General features: G+C 39.7%; 1 protein-coding gene across 2 annotated transcripts in view; it reads left to right on the top strand.

The window, feature by feature from the left end:
- The window catches only part of LOC126190758 (structural maintenance of chromosomes protein 6), a 221,183-nt gene that overhangs the window by 4,636 nt on the left and 194,328 nt on the right, over positions 1-22,219 (top strand). For both annotated transcript variants that reach the window (XM_049931273.1, XM_049931274.1), the window contains exon 2: positions 19,006-19,170. In XM_049931273.1, coding sequence (XP_049787230.1) covers positions 19,021-19,170 — 150 coding nt within the window. In that variant the 5' untranslated portion in view covers positions 19,006-19,020. The remainder of the gene's footprint in view (positions 1-19,005; positions 19,171-22,219) is intronic.

The following is a 22,219-nucleotide window of genomic DNA, read 5'->3' on the forward strand; positions in this document are numbered from 1 at the left end:
GCACTAAAATGACAACATGCTATGACTAACTAGAGTACTGTTATGTTTTAGAGATTTCAATTAGAAATCAGTAGTTTGTAAGATTCTAATAATGCATAGTTTACTGTTCAGCTACAATAATCCATTCACAAATTCTTCAGTGTGATCACTGGGGAAAAATCATTCCTGCCCATAGTTTTGAATTATGACCTGTTTGCAAATACGTATTTATATAGTACTTTTGAAATAGCAACCTGGTATTTTGTAATTTCATTGAGTGACATTGATATTCCTGTGACTAAATGGTGGCAAGGCATGCACAGCACATCTTACCACATTCAGCTTTGTAATTCATCAGCCCAAATAGTTTTCTCTATTACGAGTCGTTTGAAATTTTGATGAATTATGATAACTAAAACCCTCAGGAGTTGTTCCAGCTGATGCCACACATGGCCTGCACCTGAATAGGAAGGGGAAAGATAATTTAGCTTATCTGTAAGTGGAAGCACAATCACACAAGGGATGATCCCTGTGGTTAATGGGACCAGGCAGACAGGATTTTTAGGTTAAAGCCAAAGTCCAGACAGACAACAATCAAGAAAAATATAATAAAGTAGTAACTAGGTATAAAGCTAAGGGTAGTATCAATTTTTTCATCAGAATATCAGGGAAATAAAAAATAAAGTAGGTGAGCTGTTTAGTGTGTTTAGATGATCTCAAAAATAAGAATGAGATTGATATGCTTTGTCTGTCTGAACGCCTTATAACTGTGGGGATGGAATGTGTCAGTATAATTGGTTACAATTTTGCATCCTCGTGCAGATTCAGCGTGGATGAAGAAGGAGTTGCCATTTACACAAAACAAAGATAAAATACAAAACTATAGAAGTAAGCAAATTTTTTGTCAATCAGCGCTTTGAAGTTTGTGCACATGAATTACAGCTAACTAATGTAGTGTTGATATTAACAACAGTATACAGGTCCCCATTACGAGATTGGGAGATATTCATAAAAAAGTTTGGCTCTCTGTTATGCTGTCTGTCAGACAAAAGGAAGTTATTCATCTGTGATGATTTCAGTGTAAACCATCTAAGCAATTCTGATAGGAAAAGTGAACTAGAAGTGTTATTAATGGCATATAACTTAGAATCAGTGATCAGTTTCCACCACGTATGGCTCAAGACAGTAGCACTTTCATAGATAATATATTTGTACAGCAATAGCCAAATGCTAATGATAAATGCAACATATTTATTGCTAAATTTATATCCCTTTTTGAACATTGTTGCCCAAAAAAGTTACTAAATGTAACAACAAACAGTTTTCAAAGAAAACTTGGATTATTATAGTTATTAAAGTGTCTTCAGAAAGAAAAAGAAAACTGTACGAGGCAGCAAGAATCAGTAAAGACCCGGAAGTAACTTTACGCTATTAAAATGATTGTAACATATCGAGAAAAGTTGTAAGAAAATCAAGAAATATTTATATTAGAGATGAAATTAACAACTTGGGCTACAAAATGAAATCAATATGGAATGTTGATAGAAGGGAGGCAGGAAAAGCTGCCACAGGGATAGATAATATTACTATTAAAGAGGTCAAACAATGGAAAATCCAGGATGGAATGTAACAATATTATGAGAAGGAAAGTTGCCACTCACCATATAGCAGAGATGCTGAGTCGCAGACATGCGCAACAAAAAGACTTTAGGATTAAAGCTTTCGGCCCATGGCCTTCATCAACAATAGACAGACATACACGCGGATGCGCGCGCGCGCGCGCGCACACACACACACACACACACACACACACACACACACACACACACACTGATTTCAGTTCCCTGAGACTGCAATTGTGTGTGAGTTGCGTGTGCGTGGAGTGTGTGTGTGTGTGTGGGGGGGGGGGGGGGGAGGAGGGGGATGACGAAGGCCAATGGTGGAAGGCTTTAATCCTGAAGTCTTTTTGTTGCGCCTATCTGCAACTCAGCATCTCCACTATATGTATGGTGAGTAGCAACTTTCCTTCTCATTATATTGTAACTATTAAAGAGAATGAGACTATCTTAACCAACATTACGCAAGTAGGTAACGTATTTAACAACCATTTCGTAAGTGTAGGTGAAAAAATTTGTGAGAATAGTTCACAAGAAAGAGCCAGGCAGTACATGGAAGAATCAGTTTTGAGAAATCCTGGTCATTTTAATTCTCACCTAACAACCTCTTGTGAAATAAGGAAAATCATTAAATCTTTGAAAACTAAATGTTCTGTTGGAGTAGATGGCATATCCAACAAGACATTAAAACAATTCATAGCAGTTACAGATCTGGCTTCAACGAGTTTTCCGTTCCCAATACTATCTGTGCATTATAACCATCACTAAGTGATACTATTTCTGAAGCCTTTCCTTGGACGCTCCTGCAGTTTACTAAAATAATATTAATATTTTCTATCTCTGATCTGTGAGGACCAAGATTCTCTGAGGTCACTGTGGCTGATTTAACTGGCAAATCGTGTTTGCTCCCAAGGGAGGGATCCTCTAACCTAAAAAAGCCCCGTGTGCACGCCACACGTACTCCCCTACCCTAGTAGCTGCTTCCTGAGTGTAGTGCATGCCTGACCTATTAAGGGGAACCCTACAATTCTGATCGGAGCGTGGAATGTCAGATCCCTTAATCGGGCAGGTAGGTTAGAAAATTTGAAAAGGGAAATGGATAGGTTAAAGTTAGATATAGTGGGAATTAGTGAAGTTCGGTGGCAGGAGGAACAAGACTTTTGGTCAGGTGATTACAGGGTTATAAATACAAAATCAAATAGGGGTAATGCAGGAGTAGGTTTAATAATGAATAAAAAAATAGGAGTGCGGGTTAGCTACTACAAACAGCATAGTGAACGCATTATTGTGGCCAAGATAGACACAAAGCCCATGCCTACTACAGTAGTACAAGTGTATATGCCAACTACCTCTGCAGATGATGAAGAAATAGATGAAATGTATGACGAGATAAAAGAAATTATTCAGGTAGTGAAAGGAGACGAAAATTTAATAGTCATGGGTGACTGGAATTCGTCAGTAGGAAAAGGGAGAGAAGGAAACATAGTAGGTGAATATGGATTGGGGGGAAGGAATGAAAGAGGAAGCCGCCTTGTAGAATTTTGCACAGAGCATAACTTAATCATAGCCAACACTTGGTTCAAGAATCATAAAAGAAGGTTGTATACCTGGAAGAATCCTGGAGATACTAAAAGGTATCAGATAGATTATATAATGGTAAGACAGAGATTTAGGAACCAGGTTTTAAATTGTAAGACATTTCCTGGGGCAGATGTGGATTCTGACCACAATCTATTGGTTATGAACTGCAGATTGAAACTGAAGAAACTGCAAAAAGGTGGGAATTTAAGGAGATGGGACCTGGATAAACTGAAAGAACCAGAGGTTGTAGAGAGTTTCAGGGAGAGCATAGGGGAACAATTGACAGGAATGGGGGAAAGAAATACAGTAGAAGAAGAATGGGTAGCTCTGAGGGATGAAGTAGTGAAGGCAGCAGAGGATCAAGTAGGTAAAAAGACGAGGGCTAATAGAAATCCATGGGTAACAGAAGAAATATTGAATTTAATTGATGAAAGGAGAAAATATAAACATGCAGTAAATGAAGCAGGCAAAAAGGAATACAAACGTCTCAAAAATGATATCGACAGGAAGTGCAAAATGGCTAAGCAGGGATGGCTAGAGGACAAATGTAAGGATGTAGAGGCTTGTCTCACTAGGGGTAAGATAGATACTGCCTACAGGAAAATTAAAGAGACCTTTGGAGAGAAGAGAACCACTTGTATGAATATCAAGAGCTCAGATGGCAACCCAGTTCTAAGCAAAGAAGGGAAGGCAGAAAGGTGGAAGGAGTATATAGAGGGTTTATACAAGGGCGATGTACTTGAGGACAATATTATGGAAATGGAAGAGGATGTAGATGAAGACGAAATGGGAGATAAGATACTGCGTGAAGAGTTTGACAGAGCACTGAAAGACCTGAGTCGAAACAAGGCCCCGGGAGTAGACAACATTCCATTTGAACTACTGATGGCCTCGGGAGAGCCAGTCATGACAAAACTCTACCATCTGGTGAGCACTATGTATGAGACAGGCGAAATACCCTCAGACTTCAAGAAGAATATAATAATTCCAATCCCAAAGAAAGCAGGTGTTGACAGATGTGAAAATTACCGAACTATCAGTTTAATAAGTCACAGCTGCAAAATACTAACGCGAATTCTTTACAGACGAATGGAAAAACTGGTAGAAGCCGACCTCGGGGAAGATCAGTTTGGATTCCGTAGAAATGTTGGAACACGTGAGGCAATACTGACCTTACGACTTATTTTAGAAGAAAGATTAAGAAAAGGCAAACCTACGTTTCTAGCATTTGTAGACATAGAGAAAGCTTTTGACAATGTTAACTGGAATACTCTCTTTCAAATTCTGAAGGTGGCAGGGGTAAAATACCGGGAGCGAAAGGCTATTTACAGTTTGTACAGAAACCAGATGGCAGTTATAAGAGTCGAGGGGCATGAAAGGGAAGCAGTGGTTGGGAAAGGAGTAAGACAGGGTTGTAGCCTCTCCCCGATGTTATTCAATCTGTATATTGAGCAAGCAGTAAAGGAAACAAAAGAAAAATTCGGAGTTGGTATTAAAATTCATGGAGAAGAAGTAAAAACTTTGAGGTTCGCCGATGATATTGTAATTCTGTCAGAGACAGCAAAGGACTTGGAAGAGCAGTTGAACGGAATGGACAGTGTCTTAAAAGGAGGATATAAGATGAACATCAACAAAAGCAAAACGAGGATAATGGAATGTAGTCAAATTAAGTCGGGTGATGCTGAGGGAATTAGATTAGGAAATGAGACACTTAAAGTAGTAAAGGAGTTTTGCTATTTAGGGAGTAAAATAACCGATGATGGTCGAAGTAGAGAGGATATAAAATGTAGACTGGCAATGGCAAGGAAAGCGTTTCTCAAGAAGAGGAATTTGTTAACATCGAGTATAGATTTAAGTGTCAGGAAGTCGTTTCTGAAAGTATTTGTATGGAGTGTAGCCATGTATGGAAGTGAAACATGGACGGTAACTAGTTTGGACAAGAAGAGAATAGAAGCTTTCGAAATGTGGTGCTACAGAAGAATGCTGAAGATAAGGTGGGTAGATCACGTAACTAATGAGGAGGTATTGAATAGGATTGGGGAGAAGAGAAGTTTGTGGCACAACTTGACTAGAAGAAGGGATCGGTTGGTAGGACATGTTTTGAGGCATCAAGGGATCACAAATTTAGCATTGGAGGGCAGTGTGGAGGGTAAAAATCGTAGAGGGAGACCAAGAGATGAATACACTAAGCAGATTCAGAAGGATGTAGGTTGCAGTAGATACTGGGAGATGAAGAAGCTTGCACAGGATAGAGTAGCATGGAGAGCTGCATCAAGCCAGTCTCAGGACTGAAGACCACAACAACAACATACAATTCTGCACCTGATAGTGGAGGTTGAGAAATTCACATCCGATACTGTCCCAGAGGTGCCCGAGTGTCTGGTTTAGGGTTTAGAGCCTCCATCTCCATTCTGCTCCAAACCAGAGGACCACGCTCAACCCTGGGTACGATGCTACAAATAGACAGCTTAGCCTGCACCCCGGTGCGTTGCTAGTTGCCTTCACCAAATCAGCCAGCTGCCGAAAGAAGCCGAGGATGGCCTTAGAACCCAAGCGGCAGGCGCCATTCGTGCCGACGTGCCACTACATGCAGCTGGTTGCACCCAGTGCACTCGATAGCCGCAGGCAGGGCCTCCTCCACATCACGGATGAGACCTCACGGCAAACATACTGAATGCACACTGGAATTCTTTCTCACTTTGCCTGCTATCTCCCTGAAGGGCTCCATCACCCGCCTAACTTTGGAGCTCCCAATGACTAGCATACCTACCCTCTGTACTTGTCTGGAGTGGGCAGGAAAATCGACCGCTGGCCCAACAGAAGAGGCATCCCATGTTGGCTCAGAGCTAGTATCGACACTGGGAAGCACCTCATACCTGTTGCTAAGACGTAGGGAGGCAGCTGCACGGCCTGCTCCCTCTTTTGTTTTCTGCCCCATGACATGCGAACCCACCACTGTCTGCCACCCACTCTGGAGTGAGGACAGACCGGTCAGATGTTGCGTATTGGAAGCCGCAGTGACGTCTGGGCCACCAGGGGATTCCAGTGACTCCAAAGGTCTTGTCACTGGCACCCTGACGTCTCTGGAACTTCGAGCGTTAGCTAGAAGCTTGTCAACGGTAGCCAATGCAGCTTCCAGCTGTTTACGGGCAGCAGTCAACTTTCCTTGTGTCCGCTCACAACAAGTACAGTCCCTAGCCATATCATACTGTATATAAAATAGATATAAAGTCTCAAATGGTGCTACTGAGTTCGAAAATATACCAAAGGAGAAGAAAGGAACACTAAAAGTTGGTGTGCAGATTTCTCACTGAACTCTGGGACCGCAAGCTATTTAAACAGAAATAAATTTTTCTACATGGAAAATTTACACTAGAAAGCCACCCTGCACAAGGATATTCTCAAGACTTATGCAAAAAAACAAAAACTGTGATTAATTTCCTAACCACTGTGCTACACAGTAAAATACATGCATACAGTTCACTTCTTTGCAGAAGCATGTGAACAAAAAACAAAGACTAAATTAATTTACAGTTTATCACACTAGTGCTACTGCTGCTCTGCTGTGCCTCCTCTCAGCTCGGCGGCTGCCGCTACGCTGTTGCTAATTTTGTCATGGCTAGCTCTCCCAAGGATTGCAACAATTCTTCTAGGGAATGTAGTCTATGCCGGTGGCCTTGTTTCAGCTTAGCTCATTCAGTGCTCTGTTAAATTCATCTCACTGTGTCATATTTCTGATCTTGTTGTCATAATTTCTTTCTCATTTCCATAATATAAGTTTCACTCCATTGCATAGCCCTTCTACTGTACATATTCCTCTCCTCTTTCCTTCTTTGATTAGTATTGCTTTGCCATCTGAGCTCTTGATATAGGTACAGCTGCTTTTCTTTCTCCAAAAATTTATTTGATTTAACTTTAGGCAGCATCTATCTTTCCCATAGTCATCCATGCTTCTGCAGCTTAGCATCTCTGCTGTAGCCACTACTGCTTTTTCATTTTACCGTACCTGTCAGTATAATTTTTTATAGATTTTTGTATTCCTTTTAGTCTGTTTCGTTTGCTTCATTTTTATATTCTATCCTATTGTCAGTTAAATTCAGTATCTCATGTGCCATTTCGTATTGAACCTTTGATTCTGTGCTGTTTCACTAAATTATGTCTCAAAGCTACATATCATCTTCTATTGTATTTTTTCCCCTTGTTTCAGCCAAAAGTTTCTTTGAAGTTCTTTGAAACTCTCAACAACCTTTGGTTATTTCAACTTGTCCAGGTCTCATCTCTTTAATTTTCTGCTTTTCCATAACTTCTTTAATCTGCAGTTCATAACTAATATTAAGTTTAATTTTTTATAGTCAGTGACCTGTGAGTGCAAGGTGTAGGATGTAGTTTTCATTTGTGTGTGTGATTACCACAAGAGATATGGGAGGGGAGGGAAACCACATACCGCTATCTGGCAATATTAAGGGGGACACTGAATTTAATCTGAGTTACTTTTGTTTAAGCATTCACCCCCCCCCCCCCCCACACACACAGAGAGAGAGAGAGGTGCAGTGCTCTTTCCCAGCGCTCTCTCTCTCTCTCTCTCTCTCTCTCTCTCTCTCTCTCTCTCTCTCCCCCTCTCTCCCCCCCTCTCTCTCCCCGTCTCTTCCTGCCTTTTCCTCTCCCTTCCCCTCCCTTTTCCTCCCTCTCTCCCTCCCTCCCCATCCTTCTTTCTCCCTCCCTCTCTCCCTCGCCTCCCCTACCCTACCACTCCTCTCTGTCTCTGTGTGCATGTTGAAAAATGTGTAATCTGAAGTACTGTGTTCCACTTATTTTTTTATAGATACTGTGCTCGTTTGATGCCGAACTTTGGGTTCAACCTCCATCTTTCCAAATTTCTTTTACAGAATGTTTGGGGTAGATTGTCCGACACCCAGCATTGTAGCCTGTCTGTGTGGATATTGTCAGGGTAAGAATGTAGCAGGAGTGCACTACTGATCCCAGTCACCTCCCTGTGCATGCTGAGAAGTACATACCTGTCCGCATGGAGGAACTGGGACTTCGGCCACTGGCTGGGTGGTTGCACATGGGAGAATCCTCTTTCAGAGTAGGCAGCATCATGGCAAATATTCAGCATCATGAAACATCCAAATTTATCAACTGATGGCTGCACGGACCACAGTCCAGTGCTGATCTTTATGTCCCTTGGAACATCCCTCCTTGGCCATGCCATGGAAGGAAAACAAAACCAAGTCACTTCCCTCAGTTTCTGAATTGTGTCCATACAGACAGAGGGTGTCTTGTCCCTACTAGGCCAGTGTATTTGTGGGGAATATTGAAAATGTTTTTGGTGAATTCTCTTCCATCTTTATTAAGACCACAAATAGTACGCAGTCTGGAGCGTTAATCTCTTGTAAACAATTTGGTTGTGTGCCTGTTACCAAAACACCGAGTAAGAACCTAAGCACGGGTACAGGTATTAATTTTTCACTGGAACCTAATGATGCAGAAGGATGAAGAACTACACAAACACTTGGAGACCCAAGGAATGCACTTTGTACGTCATCCCCACTTTCGAGCCTCCAGAGAAAGTCAAAATCGTGATTTACTGTTGCAACATTAAGCCATGTTTCCTGCCCCTGATGCTTTGGGCATATGTCTTCTGGATGTACACATGACCAAGTTCGTGGAGAATGTGGCTGACCACTTCACAGAAATTCACCATGTGTGCTACCACCTGCCTGTCAATTGCAGGACTGACCAATCTCCCCAATCCTTCAGGTATGCTACCATAATCAAATAATGCAAGCTTCAGTAGTTGAAGATCACTTATTGTATTTTGAAGCTCGGAAAAAATATGATAGTTGTATCCAGGCAGTAGGAAGTTTTCTGTATCTATCCCAAATCTCCAGACCTGACATGTTTTGCTGACAATTTGTTTGGCAATTTGTTTTAAAAAGGTCCATTGATTGTTAGTAAAAACATGTTTTAAGGGAACCATGTGCTATAAGCTAGAATTTTCATGCAGTAGAGAAATACTAGCCTTCAGTGAAGCAGATAGGAGAAATTAAAGCAATGGCAGATACTCTATAATGCATTTGTGCATAAAAATGTAAAGTTCTTTAATCCTGTGGCCTTGTAGAAAATAAAAAACTGTTGCATTTTCTACTTGTGAAGCTGAATATATGGCTTTGTTCAAGATTTACTGTGGTTAAGACAACTTATGTCTGAGGTAGATTCAAGTAGTGTCATAAAGTCACTTAAAATACTGTATGTTGTGATAATAAAGGAGCCATCCATTCCGTTAACTAAGAATCTAGCAAAAAATTGTAGATCCAAGCATAGAGATAAAAAATATCACTTTATAAGAAGGCATGTTGAGTCATATTGAACATCTGCCATCTGAAGGAATGTTAATTGATACTTCCACAAAACCCCAAAGTACTGCTAGAAATGAAACACATGCAAGAAACTGTGGCCTTGGACAAAAGCTATGGAGTGACTGTTCCTTTGAACTTCACATTGTGTGTCAATATCAGTCTAAGGGTATGTGTTGGAAAATGTAAATCAGTGTCGACAATTTTCTGTTTGCTCCATGTTTTTACTGTTACTACGTGGTTGTTATCTATTTGTTTATGCGTAGTCACTGTAGTTCATGTACTGCTTTTATCATTCAACAAAATGTAACCTGTTGCAAAGCTTTCACAATAATTGCACTAAAAATGCTTAACAGAACAGAATGAATAGTATTGATAAGATATTGTAAGATGATAATCAGCGAAAGTAGTGCAAGGATAGTGGGATGTAGCTGTAATAAGATAAGGAAGTGGGACACTAAAAGCTGTAGAAGAGTTTTGCTATTTTGGCAGCAAAGTAATTGATGGTAGCAAAGAGAAGATATGGAATGCAGTTTGGCAACAGCAAGAAAAACTTTGCTGAAAAAGAGAAATATTTTAACATGTAATATAAATGTGTTATAATTGGATGGTTAAAGAAAAATCTACTCACCAAGTGGCGGCAGGAGAATACAAAAGTTATGGAAATGTGCAAGCATTTAGAGCCAGTGGCTCATTGTCTTGGCAGAAGGGTTAAAGAAGCAGGGATGTTTTTTCAGTAATCTCAGTTTTGCGTATTACCCTATCTTTCCCCTGTAAGCTCTCAGGTTTTCAAATCTCATCTGGTGCAGTCCTCAACAGCCTTTCATTCTCATTCCGTCTGGTAAGTCTCTCTGGACCTGGAACCCTGGGTGACTTTTCCATAACTCTTCCCATTTCGTAAACCTCACCAATCCTTTTCTGTCGTCCCCCTTCTTTCCACTTCAACCCTTTTGCCAGAAGAAGGAGTCACTAGCTCTGAAAGCATGCCAATTTCCATATTTTTCATACGTGTTTTTTGCTGCAGCCACTTGCTGAGTAGATTTTGTATATTTTCAAAAAATTATTATTTCAATGCAATGCAATTTGCCTGGAATGAAGCACAGAATAATAAACAGTATAGTCAAAAAGAAAACAGAAACCTTTGAAATATTATGCTGTGGAAGAATGCTGAAGGTTAGGTGGGTAGAACAGATAAGTATAACAAAGATTTACTAAATGGCATCAGCGAGAACACAAATTTATGGTGCAACATAACTGAAAGAAGGGATCGGTTGATAGTACACATCCTGGTGCTTCAAGGAATTAGGTCATTCCTTTTAATTCTAATTACGGAAGACATTAAAACCACTAATAACCAACAGTACCTGTATTTTGACAGCTGCCATCCCTTCTAAACCAAAAATTCCTGCCCAAACAGGATAGCCACCAGTGGACAACATATCTGCAGTGATGAGATCTCCCTTGCCCAGTATGTTGAAAGTCTCACAAAGACCTTAACTGACAGGCAGTATTCTCCAAATGTTGTCCATAAATAAATTTCCTGTGCCATATCCTCACTCACTCTCAGTCCTCCCACCAAAGGAGTATTCCCCTGGTCACCAAGTACGAGGTGGAATCCAAAATTTTCAGGACTGGTGCTGCCATCTGGAAAGTAGGAGTAGTAGATCTTTGCACTGCTAGGTGGTGAGAGCTGCATATCTGATGAGTCCGTGTGTGGTGTGTCATTCAGCTGGGAGGACGTGTTGTGTGTCCACAGTGATTTCCGTAATACTCTGTGTTTGGTGTGTGACAATTTTACGATGGTTCGGCGAACAGAACAGTGCGTGTGTATCAAATTCTGTGCAGATCTCGGGAAAAGTGCTACGGAGATCCTTGCAATGATTCAACAAGTTTTTGGGGGACAGAGCATGAGCTGTAGGCAGATGTTTGAGTGGCATGCTCGGTTTAGGGCCGACCGTACAGACGTCAAAGATGATGCTCACTCTGGAAGGCCTGTTACCCGCACAGCACCAGATATTCTTGCCAAACTTCAACAAGTGGTTTGTGTGGATTGACATCAAACCATTCAAAACCTTGCGAATGAAGTGGGTATTGGTCATGGGACATGTCAAAGAATGTTGAGTGATGCATTGGGCATGCATCGTGTTGCCGCAAAATTTATGCCAAGGATCTTGAATGCCAATCAGAAGGCACAGCGTGTTGAAGTGTACACGGACCTTCGTCAAACCGCATCTGATGATCCAACCTTGTTGTCATGGGTTATCACAGTCGACGAAAGCTGGATTTACAGTTATGACCCAGAGACAAAGCAACAATCGTCCCAGTGGAAGAGTCCGGGCTCTTCAAGACCCAAAAAACTGAGACAGTTGAAGAGCATGATCATCATTTTCTTTAATACCAAGGGAATTGTGCACAAAGAATTCATCCCACCCAACCAAAAAGTGAATTCCGCATAGTACTGTGGCGTTTTGTGATGGCTCTGTGAAAATGTGCGGCGACGACGGCCCGAACTTTGGCGTCAAGGGAATTGACTGCTGCATCACGACAACGTGCCCTGTCACACGTCGTTGCTCGCCAGGACCTTTTTGGCACTGTACTCACCAGATTTGGCACCTTGCGACTTCGCGCTATTCCCAAAACTGAACCTCAAGTTGAAAGGCCGTCGGTTCGACACTCTAGAGATAATTCAAGAAGAATCGCTGGTGCTGATAAACACCCTCAAAGAACAGGACTTCCAGAAAACGTTTGACCAGTGGCAAAAGCGCTGGGACTGGTGTGTACGTGCAGATAGGAACTACTTCGAGGGTGATGGTGACCATTAGTCCAAAGGTGAGGTTTTCAATAGATGGCAGCACCAGTCCCGAAAATTTTGGATAGCACCTTGTATAACCCCGGACTGGAACAACTGCACCATACCCTTTTCCAGGACTTTGATTATCTCCCATCATGCCCAGAAATGGAGGACTTTCTACACAAGATCCTTCCCAATCCTCCTAAAATGGTATTCCATTGCCTACCTAACCTGCACAACATCCTGGTACAGCCCTGTGCCACTCCCAGTCCCTTGCCACAGGGCTCACATCCACGTGGCAAACCAAGGTGCAAGACCTGCCCAATCCACCCACGCAGCATCTGCTGCTCCAATCGCGTCACAGGCTTATTCTACCCCATTAGAGGCCAGCCACCTGTGAAAGCAGCCATATTATATACCAATCCTGCTGCAATCACTGCACAGCTTTTTATATCTGTGTGACTACCAATGAGATGTCCATCAAGATGAATGGCCGTTGCTAAATTCTTGCCAAGGGTAAAGTTGACTAACCAGTGGCACAGTATGCATCTGAGCAAAGTATGCTCAATGTCAATGGTTGCTTCATAACCTGGACCATCTGGATCCTTACTTTTGCCACCAGGTTCTCTGAACAACGCAAATGGAATTTATCTGTACAATACAACCTCTGCTCACATAAATGTCCTGGCCTCAATCTCCAGTAACCATTGTCACCACACACTCCACCAACAGTTTCCCCTTCCTCTGTCATGTTACGCCCTCCCAGTTTATGTCACCACATCACCTTCAGCATGTGCCACTCCCTGCTGCTCTGACAACTGTGCATCACTTGCCCAGCTTGAATACCTGCCACTCCTCCCTCCAACATTCGTAGCCGGCAAACCAGCTGCCTCCCTCCAAGCTGCTAACCATCCATCCCTGATCCCTCTCTTTTTCTCCCGTCACCATCTTCCTCTACCTACTCCCAGCACAACCAGTACACCCGCTGAAATCCAGCACTGGCACTGTTGGTCAAGCTGGCATCCATGTAGGGGCATAGGTGTGTGTGTGTGTGTGTGTGTGTGTGTGTGTGTGTGTGTGTGTGTGATTTACTTTGACTCGTAAAAAGATTACTCTGAAAGCTAGCAAGTTTTCTTTCTTTTCGTGCATGCATATCGTCGACTCAAAGTTGCTGCCTTTTGGTGACTAGTCTCCTTTAATCCAAAGGTATTTAATTCTTATTTTAAGTAACTTCCAAATGAAATTTTGCTTGCAGCAAAACCACACTACACAAAATTTGAGCTCAGGATACAAAAAAGTCACTACAGGTGGGTTTCTCTCATACTGGAGTCTGAATGACCTTCCCTTTCTGCTTAACTTTCCCCAACATGTCCTCCTCTGCTCCCCGCTGAACTGTTAATCTGGAAACCTAGGTACTGTGTCCCTTGAACTTTAATATGCAAACATGCAGTAAAAATTTTTATGGCAGATTTGTGTGTAATTTGATGCCATTTTGCTAAATATTATCGCCTCTTATTTTGTTTATTTTTGTTTCATTAGAAAGAGCAGTTGTTCTTGTACTAGGAAAGGTTTTATTTATTTTCAAGACCCTCCGGATAATATGAAAAATGAGCGTGAAAATAATGCTGTGAAACATTAGCAAACTTTAAATTTGGGTTTTTAAACTCCACCTCCTACACAAAACAATGTATTTCTTATTTATGTTTCCCCAACTTAGACCTTTATATTGTCTTCCGTGGGTCTTGATGTACAAAATCCATGGTGGTTTTACTATTTTAGGGATAAAAACTATAACACGTGCAATTTGTATGTTTGGTTTCTGTTGTTAACTTAAGACTGCATTACTTATGAAAGTGGATTTCTACATATCGGCTCGCTTTTATGCCGTTACCATTTGACAGAATTTCATCTGGAAAGTAGTTGAGAGTTGATGACTTTGAAAATACTTTTTTGTGAGTAGTCGCTGTATATGTCTTGTTCTTACATTTTCCCAGAGTTTTGCATGTTTGGTGTGTTTTCTCTTTCTATTTAATTACACTGGTTTCAACACCTTTTTTATACTTCACTCTCACCTGTTTTCACATGATTTTTATACAGAAATGAGATTTGAGGGAACGCTTATGTTGCCCTTCTCACAGAGGTATGCTGTGATTTTTTTGGCACTCACTTGTTCATGACCTTGTTTCAAAAAAGGCATGAGAACTAGCAGTCCTATAGAAATCCACTTTCATAAGTAATTTTGTTTCCGTGAGCAATCAAAACAAAATAAATAAAATGCACATTTTATAGTTTTTAGGCTTAAAATAGAAAAAAAATACCCATTAACTCTGTATTACATTTTACAATAATAAATTGAAACCCACAGAAGATGACACATGGATGCAGAAGCATGTTTGGGTAGATAGAAAAAGAAATACATAGTGTTTTGTTGAAGGTGGAGTTTAAAAACTCAGATGTAATTTGCAAATATGGGAAAAAATGTTAACAGGAGCTTCCAGCCCAGCAAGATGAGTATTTGCAAACGTGTAGTTGAGAGTTGTTAGCTTTTTGTAATTTGTAGATGTCTTATTTTTGCATGTTTGTTAATGTTTCTAATCATGACTAAGAAATTATTATGCCACTGGGTATCAAGGATGGAAATAATTCAAGAAGGAGAACAGGCTGTCATCATCTACTAATGACAGTGCAAATAGACTTCTTCTTGTACGAGACGCACTCACTTATTTCCCAATACACACTGGTTGACACACAGTGTGTTTCAATTGTTGGTCACAGTCACCAACCATTATCACTTAATGCCCAGGCTGTCAACATCATTTCAAACGTATTGCAAATTAATTAGTATGTGCTGTGAAATAATTATAAATGGGTCTGTCTAGTATTACAAGAAGTACATTCGTGCAATCATCTGTAGGTGAGTGGTAGCCTGTTCTCTTTTTTTAAGTGCAACCAAAAAATCACATATTTTTCAATTTAACAGTACACTGAACAATTTGTTCCAAGTTAAGTCATCAAACTTTCAGTAGAAGTGGAACTGTTTTGTTTACTGTGGGATACAAGGTGGCTTAGCACAATCGTGCCTGATTAAAATTATTTTTGATGTGCCGGTTGATTCAGATGTTGGCTTTTATTTACTATCATGGAATCTGGTTGCTTGCTTGCACAATTCAGTGTGTTATCAGACCTTTTTAAGTAATTTAAAGAAAGTGTGGACTCACTAAATGAACTACAACTTTACGATGACTACTGAAATTATGCAGTTCTTATGACCCTGAAACAGATCCAGTGATTTGCTTCTATCATGAAGACTTGTTTCTCACTTAGTTTCAGTTCTTGCAAAAGCGCTACTGTAACCCTTTTGTGAAAACAAAACATTCCATTAAAAAGGGTTTATGGAGGTGCTCAGCGAACTCTAGTTGCAGTTGCTACAAGAAAATTGTTGTGTATCACAGAGAAGGTTACTACTGAAATTCAGAAAGTGTACATTTGAAGACAAGTTGGGCAACATTTTGTTTCCTCCCAGGACAAAAAAAAGCAGAGAAATTAAGAGTTCAGATGAAAGCTTGTCAACAGTTGTTCTTCTCATGTACCACACAGAAATGGAATAGAGGAGGGGGAAAAATTAATGTGGTACCAGAGGTACCCACTGTGACACACTGTAGAGTGCCATGTGTAGTGCAGATGCTGATGCAGATGTAGAGCAGCTGAATTAACAAAGCTCTCAAAATGTAGATTTTTACCAGGACAATAATTATGCACAGTATGCCAGAAAGGGAACGCAATATACTTGCCGACTATATTATCCTCCTCAAATACTTCAGATGCTGAACCTATGAAACTGCAGAAAGGGTTAAATCAAGTTTGTTATATAGTGGCAGTTCTCCTTAAAAATATCAGAAGTAAGGTTCATAAGGCTACATAAAAGTGACAGATTACAATTTGTGTTTGGCTTAAGTTGGGAACATTCGTGCAGTAAAATTCTGATGTTAAACACTGGGTACTGTGTTGATTATGGTGACCTACCGAGTGAATTAAAGCAAAAAAATGTGCCAGTTTCTTCAAATACTGAGGTTTGCAAACTTAATATTTTCTCCAAAAGGCAGATTGATACCATGAGTGGTCTCTGAATTTACAGTTTCGACCAGAATGGTCAAAAAGTAGAAAGTTTAAACAGTAGGTGGTTATTTTACCAATACTTACGTACAAGAAGAAAGAAGTCCTTGCCGATTAAAATACAGGGTTTTAGCTTCCTTTGAGAGTGACAAATTTAATCAGATTTAAAATTCACTCGGTGAACTGGTATGTGTAAAAACAATATTTTTTGTAAAAGTTCAGTTTGATAGACTAAAGTATGTAAGTACTATACAAATGTTTATAGGTTTCTTACACAAAATGCTACTGTTGAAATTATTGTTTATGAATATTGGACAGTAGTATTTTTGAGCTCTTTTGTTTAATCTTATCCTTAGGGTCCTGAAAACAAACAAAATCTTTTGGAGTACAAAACAGCTGTTCACTTTGCTGAAACAAAATGAAGAAAGCAAGAGGTGAAAATATTTAGCAATATGACATCAAAATGTGCTTAAATTTGATACACAAATTTTTGTTGACATGTTGTGTGTTAGTAAATTCTGAAGCAACCACAAATAACTGAGGCAATTCATTAGAATTAGTAGAAATAACTTCCCTGCAAACATACTAAAGTATGTAAGTACTATACAAATGTTTATAGGTTTCTTACACAAAATGCTACTGTTGAAATTATTGTTTATGAATATTGGACAGTAGTATTTTTGAGCTCTTTTGTTTAATCTTATCCTTAGGGTCCTGAAAACAAACAAAATCTTTTGGAGTACAAAACAGCTGTTCACTTTGCTGAAACAAAATGAAGAAAGCAAGAGGTGAAAATATTTAGCAATATGACATCAAAATGTGCTTAAATTTGATACACAAATTTTTGTTGACATGTTGCGTGTTAGTAAATTCTGAAGCAACCACAAATAACTGAGGCAATTCATTAGAATTAGTAGAAATAATTTCCCTGCAAACAATTGAATGGCACTCAAGATACTTTGCTTGTCCGAAAATCATCACAGTCATAAAATGGTGGGAAAAATTGTCATGACTGTTTTTTTTTTTCCAAACTTCGGCTTCATGCAGCATGGAAATAGGTAATGACACAGCCTTGAGTTTGTAACAGTGTATTGAGCACAAAAAGTTGTGCATCTGCTCCAAATATCTCCTTTAGATTTCAGATACTTTCATTTCTAAGCTATCTTTAATTTGGCCAAAACTGCTGTAGAGCAACATTTTACATCTCTCTACTGAAAAACCTGTAAAACATTGAATTTTTTGTATCCTGAGCACAAATCTTGCATAGCTTATTACATAAGGAATACATGTTCAAAACTAATATAGATTAAAGATTTTCTGGCAGGGTAAACTGTCCACATTGTGTAGAAGATCCAATAGTCAGTTTGCTAAAGGAGGTGTGTTGTGGGAGGAGGATGGGGGGAGGGGCTTAATGTAAGGGGTGCCCAAAGAAGCTCAACTGCCATTTAAGTGAGAATAGGCTGCAATAGCTATGCAGAAATTGAAAGGCTTGCTCAGGATAGACTAGCATGAAGAACTGAATACTGAAGGCCTCAACAACAGTATTAGACATTGAAACTTTTTTCTTGTATTTGGTGATGCTTGGCTGGAATAGCCTGGGAATGAAATAATAATGTGCGTTCAAAAAGTTTCCTTTTTAGGGCTTTGCTGCAGCGTATATGCAACACATCACAACTGTAATGTGCATATATGAGCATCAGCATGTAGGTAAGACATTGTTGTGGCACTTGTTTCTTTCCCACATGCATACAGTAAATGCGGAATTGTAAAATATGGCAACGCTATTATCAGATGTGTCCAAAGGACCAGTCCACTTTTATACTTTTCTTGGCTGCTAAAGGTCAAACCCCAGTAGACATCTATCAGAAAATGAAGGATGTGTATGGGACAGCATGTCTCTCAGATACCAACATTGTGAACTGGTGCACCAAGTTTATGCTGGTTGCGCTTCAACACAAGACACTGGTCGATCTGGGAGGCCAGCAGAAGTTACTCCAACTCAAGCGAGTGACACTTGAGCACCCTCTATAATCCTGAACTCTTCCCCTGTTATTATCACACCTGTGACCTTTAAAATGTTTTACCAAACAGGTATCTTCAACCTGGTGCATCGGTGGTATGATTGCCTACTGCTCGTGGCAATTTTACCTGATTGGAAGACTGATTCTGGACTGCACGGACTTCAAACAGGAACTTTTTGATTGCCTCATATATTTGTTTTATTATTTACATCTTTTTATGTGGGTGGCAATTTTTGCTTTACTCTGGAAATGAAATTTATTTAAATTTTTCCTGTTTACAAGCGGACCTTTTCACCAAGAATGTATGGAATGAAAAAGAAGTATAATCACTTGAATTGTTTTGTAAAATATATATTCTGTGTTAAGTTATTCTTAGATATTCTACAGTTGTAATCTCCTCACGTTAACTGCTAGTTACGTGGATAAGACCCTCTATATCTTGCTTGATTGTCTTCATATCCTTTCTCTTGTCATCTTACAGTCTCATGTAAGAGCATAGATGTAAGATGAAGGACAGATTTATTTTACACTGGTGCTTGTTTTTGCAGGAAGCATGAGCTACGATGAACCGAGAAAAGCGGCATAAGTCAAAGGAAGAAACTGATGCTGTTTCTGCAAAGAGGCGGAGGACGAATTATGAGGAAAATGGAGCTGATTGTAGTGATGATGGATACGAGAGCAACGTTTCCCAACAGTCTCAGAGCATTCAGAAGGTTACAATAAAAAATAAATTTTATTTTAAATCATTGCTGTTGTTACTCAAACATCATCAAAATATTTAAATTTTACATAAAAATAGACATAAATGTGGATCTTTCATACTGATTTTCCATTTTTCTACCGATTTTACTGGGACTGATGACCTCGCTGTTTGGTCCTCTCCCCCAACTCAACCAACCAACCGTTTTATCGTGAGATACTACCAGATAACAACAGGAAAGTGATTCTTAATGTCTTATTTACCATTAAAAGTAAGGAGTGTTCAGGCCAAAAAGTGTTTGCATTTTAAGTAAATAAAGTCAGATATTTTAAGCAGTTGAATGATTAATGATTTGGTTGGAAGTGGGTATTTCCTATTGAGCCAGTTATTTCATAAATCGGAATTGTTTGATGGCTGTGCAATAGTTAAGAATTGCACAATACTCTCTATGCCACTAGTGAGCGCAATGCGTGATGCCTTCAATGACTGCTGTAGTAGGATATTGTCAAATGACATTTCACAAAATCCAAAGAAATTCTGGTCATATATAAAGGCTGTTAGTTGCACCAAAGTTAATGTCCAGTCCCTAGTGAATGAGACAGAAACTGAAATTGAGGGTCTCAAAGCAAAAGCTGAAATTCTGAATTCCGTTTTCAAATGTTCCTTTACAAAGAAAAACCCAGGAGAATAGCCTCAATTTAATCCTTGTACCACTGAAAAGATGAATGAAATAAGTACTATTGACAGTGGTGTTGAGAAACAGCAGAAATCTTTAAAACTGAACAAAGCTCCAGGCCCTGATGGAATCCCAGTCAGATTCTACACTGAATTGATGGCTGAGTTAGCCCCTCTTCTCACTGTACTTATCATAGATCCCTCAAACAAAAAACGGTGCCCAGTTTGTGAAAAAAGGCACAGGTCACCTTCACACGAAGGGTAGTAGAAGCGATCCACAAAACTACCGTCCAATATCCTTGACATCGACTTGTTGTAGAATGTTAGAACATATTCTGAGCTCGAACACAGTGAACAGAATGATCTCTCAATGCCAACAGAATGACCTCCTCAGTGCCAACCAGCATGATTTTCAAAAACATCGATCATGTGAAACCCAACTTGCACTCGTCTCGCATGTCATACTAAAAGCTTTCGATCAACACAGCCGGGTAGATGCAGTGTTTCTTGATTTCTGAAAAGCATTTGACTCAGTACCACACCTGCTTATTGTCAAAAGTTTGAACATATGGGGTATCAAGTGAAACTTGTGACTAGATTGAGGACTTTTTGGTAGGCAGGGCACTGCCGTGGATGGAGAGTCATCGTCAGATGTTGAAGTAACTTTGAGTGTGCCCCAGGGAAGTGTGTTGGGACCCTTGCTGATTATGTTGTAAATTAACGACCTTGCAGACATTATTAATAGTAAAATCAGGATTTTTGCAGATGATGCAGTTATATAATGAAATACTAGAGAGAAACCGCAAAAGTTTTCAGTCAGATATTGATAAGATTTCAACATGCTGAGAGATTAACAACTTGCTCTAAATGTTCAGAAATGTAAAACAGTGCACTCACACACAAAAAAAAAACTAGTATCCTATGACTATAATATCAATGAGTCACTGTTGGAATCGGCCAACTCATACTAATACCTGGGTGTAAAACTTGGTAAGGATATGAAATGGAATGATCACATAGGTTCAGTTGTGGGTAAAGCAGGTGGTAGACTTCATTTTATTGTAGAATACTGGGGAAGTGCAGTTAGTCTACTAAATAGATTGCTTACAAATCACTTTTGTGACTCATCCTAGAATATTGCTCAAGTGTGTGGGACCCATACCAGGGGTACTAACAAGGGATATTGAACATATACAGAGAAGGGCAACATGAATGGTCATAGGTTTCTTTTATCCGTAGGAGAGAGTCACAGATATACTGAAGGAACTGAAATGGCAGACTCTTGAAGACCGACATTAACTATCTTGATAAAGACTATTAACAGAGTTCCAAGAACCAGCTTTAAATGATTAGTCTAGGGATATACTACAACACCCTACATATCGCTCACACAGGGATCGTGAGGATATGATTAGAACAATTACTGCTTGCACAGAGGCATTCAAACACTCAATCTTCCTGTGCTCCATACATGAATGGAACGGGAAGAAACCATAATAACTGATAGAATGCGATGTACCCTCTGCCATGCACCTCACAGTGGTTTGCAAAGTATAGATGTGGATGTAGATGTAGTGTGTTACCCTTGTGCAGAGTGATAATGATCAGCAACATAGAAAAATTGAAATAAGAATGAAGACAGGAAACTGTAACATATTGCAAAAATATGATGAGAGCCCATGACCAAGCTGATCAACTCATTGCACATACAGGTTTTGTGTATATTAAAGTGAAGCTGTACAGCCTACAATCTATATACCATTTTTGTACCATTTTATTTGTTAGCACCTTGCTGGACACACCATTATGTCCTGAATGGGATATATGTGTGTAAAATGTGGCCAGCTTGTTAAGGAAACTGAATTTTGTCTTCATTATTGTAAATGTGAGCTAACTGTTCAGATAATCTATCTACATCTACATCTAGACTCTGCAAACCCCTGTGGCAGATCGTACATCTCATTATATCAGTTATTAGTAGGGACAGGAAAAATTTGTTTAAATAATAAGGTGCTGAATAATGCAATTTTTTTTAAGGAAATAACATGAATTCAGCAGTTTTTAAGGAAGTAACGCGAATTTGGTGGTTTAAGGAAGTAACACAAAATCGGCGTTTTTCAACAAAAATATCTGTTTGTCCTTGTAAGAAGTGCCGTAAATCCAATGATGCCAGTGCGTATTTAATGTTGAAATGTTCCATGTTCAACTGTCGCACTACTTTTTGCAGTCGTGATGTCGTTAGTGGCCTTTCGACTATCGACTTTTGCGAGCATGTACGAATGACCACTGTACGAATTTGGATTATTTCTTTTTTTTGTATTGTATGTGCTGCAGTGGCACAATGAAAATCTGTCACAAGCACATCACAATGGTAAAGCCTACAGTAA

The sequence above is a fragment of the Schistocerca cancellata genome, chromosome 6, assembly GCF_023864275.1.
Source record: "Schistocerca cancellata isolate TAMUIC-IGC-003103 chromosome 6, iqSchCanc2.1, whole genome shotgun sequence".
NCBI lineage: Eukaryota > Metazoa > Arthropoda > Insecta > Orthoptera > Acrididae > Schistocerca > Schistocerca cancellata.